Source organism: Panicum virgatum, chromosome 1N, assembly GCF_016808335.1.
Source record: "Panicum virgatum strain AP13 chromosome 1N, P.virgatum_v5, whole genome shotgun sequence".
NCBI classification, from domain to species: domain Eukaryota; kingdom Viridiplantae; phylum Streptophyta; class Magnoliopsida; order Poales; family Poaceae; genus Panicum; species Panicum virgatum.
The window spans coordinates 54,659,968-54,665,967 of record NC_053145.1 but is presented as its reverse complement, the minus strand read 5'-3'; the positions used below and the strand labels follow the sequence as shown (position 1 = coordinate 54,665,967).

General features: G+C 46.6%; 2 protein-coding genes across 2 annotated transcripts; both read right to left on the bottom strand.

Annotated features, from left to right (window-relative positions):
• LOC120654190 lies at window positions 1-1,349 on the bottom strand. The gene is made up of 3 exons (XM_039931732.1): window positions 512-1,349; window positions 379-426; window positions 1-305 (listed from the first exon to the last, which is right to left on the bottom strand). Exons 1-3 carry the CDS (start codon window positions 585-587, stop codon window positions 64-66), a joined length of 366 nt encoding a protein of 121 aa, XP_039787666.1. The 5' UTR covers window positions 588-1,349; the 3' UTR covers window positions 1-63.
• On the bottom strand, window positions 1,270-4,109 carry LOC120653687 (serine/threonine-protein phosphatase 7 long form homolog). The gene is made up of 5 exons (XM_039931375.1): window positions 3,943-4,109; window positions 2,310-2,649; window positions 1,812-2,219; window positions 1,525-1,725; window positions 1,270-1,353 (listed from the first exon to the last, which is right to left on the bottom strand). Exons 1-5 carry the CDS (start codon window positions 4,107-4,109, stop codon window positions 1,270-1,272), a joined length of 1,200 nt encoding a protein of 399 aa, XP_039787309.1.
• Between the last annotated feature and the right edge of the window lie 1,891 nt (window positions 4,110-6,000).

The window sequence follows — 6,000 nt, the reverse complement described above, 5'->3', positions numbered from 1 at the left end:
CATAAGAGATACAAACATAAGTCATATCTAGCCACCCCGACGGTGTCGGACCCTCTTCGCCCTCTACTGGGCATGGACATGGCCCTGCGAGTAGGTGTGACGATCCAGAGACCTCATTTGTCGCTGAGGACGCAAAGAAGGCTGCGGTGTCTGCTGCTGAGAGTAACCAAGTGGTGCTCCTCCTAGCTGTGAAGAGCCCGAGACATCGGGGTCACCTTGCTCCGCGGGTGAGAGGGAAGTGAAGTTGTCGAGATCTTCTAAGTTGAAGCCACCGCTATCTGGAACGAACGTGTCTGAGACGAACCCTGCGTAATATGTAAACGTGAACCAACATATGTTGCGTCTTAACTTTGTGAAAAAATTGAGAGTGTTATGTACCAGGTTGTGCTGAGGAAGAAGGTCCAACGCCCGCATCTGGATAGAATTCTACGCATAAAAAACTTGCACGTCAGCGCACACTATTGTAGTTCATAGTAACATGTAGAAAATGACATATGAATCATAAGCTAACCTGGGTAGGCTGGTGTCGATGGCGGCGGTCCCATCCCTGGGTACGGTCCCCCAATTGGCGCTGTCCCTCCAAACATTCACATCCCCTACTGTGGGACGAAGTGGGATCCTTGTTGGCCCCAATGGCCAGTATGGCCGAAGGAAGAAGAGGGACCGAATCCTGTTTGTGTCGATTAGTAAAAGTATAGCAAAAACTGATATTATTTAAATTCAGTATCCATGTTACCTGAAGTAGTGTTCCACTGGCGTCCCTGATCTGGCTGAGAGGTCGGCTCGTGCGTCGGCGCCGGACACGGGAACGACGTCGAGGTCTGGGACGATCCTTGGCTCTCTTCATAGTCCACACGGCTACCAAAATCGTACAGTACTGTACGCAAGTGGTCATGGTGCCTGGACCATGCCTCTCTCTGCTCAACCTGGATCATAGGGGAACCGTGATCCACCCTCGTGAGGTAAGCGGAGCAGTCCGCCTCCATCATGTTGCAAAGTCGAAACTGCATTCATTTTAGTAATGGAAAATTTACTTGCATACTGAATAATATTATGAATTTGAATCCATTCGCAAACACTATGAAGAGACTCACCGCGCCAGCTAGTGCTTCCACGTGGTGTTTGGCGTAGCCATCCCGAAGACTCGCCTGGTGTGGCTGTGGGTTCGTGTCAGGAAAGACCAAATGAGCCCGAGTCCGAGGCAAGTACCAGGTGAGGTAAGCCCTGAAAGAGCTGTCTGTGTGTGGTCCTGTCGGCTCGACCACGTTCTCATCTGCATCGTCCCATTGCTCCAACCACGGCTGCATCATGGTGAGCCAAACGGCTGAGCACGACATGCCACTCCTCGACAACCTACAAACGTGGTCGACAAAAAATCGTTAGATTCGATACAATTGAATAATACAAGTGCATTTATAATTACCTGTGGTTGTGCCATTCGACTCGGTCCAAAGCCGTGGCCACCGGAAACTCCTGTCGATGTCCAAACTGTCTCGTGACCCTGTGTGGGCAATGCGCCTCAACCGCGATGTCGTAAACAAGAACGACTGTAGTAAGCCACATGCCCGCATTCGCAGAGCAGTGTGGAGACAGGCCTAAAGGTGCACGTCTCGCCACCGCCTCTGGGGTGTATGACTCCCAGATAACGTCCTCTAGCGTCAGCATATCCAGCTCCGACACGAAATCAGGATATGCAAGCCTAACCTGGGCATGCGCCCAAGATCTCTGCACATCAAAACATATGAAATTAATAATGAGCTTCATGTATCGAGTAACTAACCAAGACAGAAGTAGAGTTTCCGCGAATGTACATGACGCCAGTTCCAGAGGGTACCCATAATAGGCCAACCCTCCTCGTCGTCGCCGTACAAGATGTCGTGGTATGGCTCCTGGCTCACGATAGGGCGACCAACCGCTATCCTCTCGTACGACCAAAGCTGAAGCAGGAGTGGGCACCCCGAGAAAATAGCCTCACCATCGGTCTTGCTGCACCCATCGCAGAGTCCACGGTAGGTGGCCGCCAATATCGCCGAACCCCAGCTGTAGGGCGGTAAGTCATCCTCTGCATCCGCAATCTCTCGTGCGTACGGAAGTAGGATCCTGTCGACGGAGTTGCCATGGGTGTTGTTGAACATGATGTAACCAAACAACCATAGCAGGTACGCCTCCAGCGATCTGGTCACACTATACTCGTCCGCATCCGCATCCAACTGGGTAGGCTGCATACACAAATATGATGTACGATTTAAACTCACAATGAAACATATGAATTTTAAAAACATAGTGTAAAGATGAATCGAAATACCTACTGTAAACTGTAGCAACCAGGTCTTCGAAGGACCTGTGGCTCGCGGGTGCGGGTTGATCGGTCCTGCTGCTGCCACGCGCTGTACCGGAGCAAAGCGCTCCTCCAGGTTATCCTTCCACAAAGCCGGCACCACACGCGGACCTACGGCATCACTGACGATAGGGAGACCCAGTAGGTAGGCCACGTCCTGCAGCGTCGGAGTCAGCTCCCCACATGGGAGGTGGAACGTGTGAGTCTCCGGCCTCCATCTATCCACTAGCGCTGTCAGGAGGGATCGGTCGAGCTTCACAATCCCACCCTCTACAAGACGGCCTGGAGTCAGTAGACCGCACTCACGTAACCTGAAACAATGTAACAAATGAAGAAAAGTGAGTACAAAGATTATAAAATAAACAATGGAACTAACATATAAAATTTAAATACATACCTTTCGACCCAATCTTGGTGTATAGAGATGACCTCTCCTTGTGGACGCAGTCATAGCACTCCAATGGCTCGGCGCTGAACTGCTGCGGCGAAAGACCGGTGGCTCACGTCTATAACAGGGTTTAGCAACGAGCCCATACCTGCATTAAAACATTCAAATAGGGTTGCACGATTAGTACAAAGGTAAACATACGTATAGAAACACATTCAACAATATAACACCATATATGTTTTGGATTGTGCCACCAAGCAACAGCACCGAGTCGACAGAATGAACTTACAATGACTTAAATCACGACACTAAGTGCCTTCCACGAGCAATTCTTGTCAATGGTGGTCTGAACGTAGGAGGTGCTCCATCTGTTGGATTTCCAGAAGGACCAGCGTCTGCATCACCGTGAATTGCATTCTGAGGACACCTTTTGTAGTTGTGACCCAATGCTCCACATTGGCTGCAACGCTTTTGTGCCTTGCTTGTCTCGGAGTCGTCCATACCATTTCTTATACGACGTGTCTGATGACGGCCTTTGCCTTTCTTAGCGGCTGGATTAGGAACATAAGTCTTAACCTCTCGGTCCGTAATAAAGGGTCCAACTATGCCAATCTCGTATATTTGATGTCCCCAGGTGGATGTAGCTGCCTCCTTGCTGAAATAGGGTGACACAAACACTCCGGGCTGCAACCCAGATTCTGCACAAGTGGCAATGACGTGCGAACAGGGCAAATGCAATAACTTTGGCTTCATGCAGGTGCAGCGGGCAGTGCCATCTGCTCTAATTAAACTCTCTTGCACCACCCTATCTCTTCGGATGCCACGACTAGTTCTATCCTTGCATAGCACCTCAAATCTATGCTCCCTTGTACTCGTCGATATGATGTGGTGCTGTCTGGCCTTTGCTATCTTGTCTTGCATATATTGTGTCACTCTTGTGCAAAACTGAATTTGGGGGTTGCTCATGTTTATGGTTGCAGCCATGTATCGCTCTCTGAAATACTTCATGCATCCATACATGATGAACTCAACAATTCCCACGAGAGGAAAGCCACGACAACATCGCATCAACATATTGAAACACTCTGCGTGGTTTGTTGTCTGGATACCGTACCGCATTCCGTTTGTATCATAAATGAATGACTATTTCTCCTTTGGTGCACCTCGAATCTAGTGTGAAAATGGCTTCTCCAAAGAAGCCCTTGCATCTGCTGACTGGCTACTGCTGGTTCCTGCTGCCCTTGCCTTCACTTGCTCCGCAGTTAGCTGATCAAGCATCTGCCACAAAGCATTAAATTTTCTCTGCTGATTCTGAGTGCACAACCTCTTGAACAAGTCCTTTAGTTCCTTGTTCTTTAAGTGGTCAAAGAAGTTTGCATCCATATGCCTAATGCACCATCTGTTTTGCACATCTGGCCATAATGGAGGCGTTGTTCCATTTCTGACTTGTAATTTCATAATTGCTTCTAGCAGACCTGCGTGCCTATCACTTATAAGGCACACATCTGGACGGGCGGCAACAATATGAATCTTCACTCGTTCGAGGAACCAATACCAACTTTCTGTGTTCTCATTCTCAACAAATGCAAAGGCGACCGGTACTATTTGGTGGTTGCAGTCTACCCCGATTGCGGTGAGTATCTGCCCTTTGTACCTTCCAGTCAGAAATGTCCCATCAATGCATAAAACCGGAAGACAATACTGAAAAGCTCTCACACATGCACCTAGGCAAAAGAAGGCTCGAAGCAGAAAGCTTTGTCCCCTCCTCACGGTTGGCATGAGGTAAGTGTCATAGAAACTTCCAGGGTTTCTAGCAACAACATAGGATAACATTTGAGGTAGGTTATCATATGATGCCTCGTATGTGCCGAACCGCATCTCGAACACCTTTTGTTTAGCCCGCCATGCCTTCAAATAACTAATGCTGTACTGGTAAGTTTGCTCAATATGTCGAACAATCATTTTTGGCTCATAATTTAGGTTGTCCATAATCAACCCATATATTTGATTTGTAACAAAATCGCATGATATATTGCGATGTGATACCTAAACTTCTGACAGCAAACAAGTGTGCTCTGTCACAATGGAACATTTCCAGTTCGACTTCCATCTACCCTTGAATGCATGTACTCGCCATGTACATCCAGCATTCACACACTTCATCTCATATTCTTTACTGCCAGACTTCACGACTCTAAATTCTCGCTTCAATGATATTGCCCACATTCTCACAGCATCTTTTACGGCTTCAATGTTTGGATATGTTGCACCTTGCACCACCTCATTCCCTCTGTACTCCCACTCCTGATGTCGTACGTCTTCTACGACATGATTGCTAAAATCATGCTCCTTCCACTCTTTTGGCAATGAGTACTGCTCGTCATCAGATGAGCCCTCATGTTCTTCCATCTCCATTGCAGGTCCCTGTGGTCTAATGTTTGGGTTCTCTATCTCTTCTGACTCATCTTGCTCAATATAGTTTGTCTCCCTTTGAATACTCGGAGTTGCTTGATCTGCACCACCTCTTTGAATACTCGGAGTTGCTTGATCTGCACCATCTCTTTGAATACTCGGAGTTGCTTGATCTGCACCATGTTGGATTTCATTTCGTATCTTCTCTCGAGTTTGAACAAGAATTGCCAGAGGCCACCCACGCTCTAGAGCTGCTTGCATGTACTTCTGTCAGTCATCAGTGCTGTGTATCATCATCAATTCCCATAAATTACCTTCTACCTCCTAATTCACAAGAGCATGGACGGTCATCACATGTGTCTCCAGATCAACACGGAACCCACGCTGCAGCCACTTATATATAGAACCAAAACTCCTCTCTAGAGGTTTATCTATGGCGCTAGATGTGCACTTGAAGGCAGAAAGGTCTACTCCATTTGGTCCATACAAAATATTACAGTTACCAAAAAACACTTGAAACTGCATCTTGCTCGACATATATATACATCACCAAATACTTATCGAGTCATACTCTTTACTTCACTACATTATTCAATCATCCGTACAAACTAAGTACGAATTTTAACTACAACATATAAGTATTCATAACTACGTGATAACACTTAAATTCTATACTGCATATTCAAAATTCTAGTCTAAATCATAACTAATTTATAAATACATCTCTAATAGTACTGCAGTTGTAATAATAAACGCGTAATCTTAATTTCCTAAACTAATTTACTACTATGCAAGTAAGATATTCTTAAACTCCTACTTAAATAGTTCTACTATAGCAGTAATTAAATTTAATTACTCTACA

Bases quoted from the DNA above. Each gene is read 5' to 3' on its own strand.
- LOC120654190 (XM_039931732.1), bottom strand. From the start codon at position 587: ATGTTTGGAGGGACAGCGCCAATTGGGGGACCGTACCCAGGGATGGGA. The intron at 427-511 runs GTTAGCTTATGA...TTTTATGCGTAG, and splicing joins ATCGACACCAGCCTACCCAG to AATTCTATCCAGATGCGGGC. The intron at 306-378 runs GTACATAACACT...CATATTACGCAG, and splicing joins TTCTTCCTCAGCACAACCTG to GGTTCGTCTCAGACACGTTC.
- LOC120653687 (XM_039931375.1), bottom strand. From the start codon at position 4,109: ATGGATGCAAACTTCTTTGACCACTTAAAGAACAAGGAACTAAAGGAC. The intron at 1,726-1,811 runs GTACATTCGCGG...TTTGATGTGCAG, and splicing joins CCCTCTGGAACTGGCGTCAT to AGATCTTGGGCGCATGCCCA. The intron at 1,354-1,524 runs GTTGAGGCGCAT...CCACGTTTGTAG, and splicing joins TTCTTGTTTACGACATCGCG to GTTGTCGAGGAGTGGCATGT.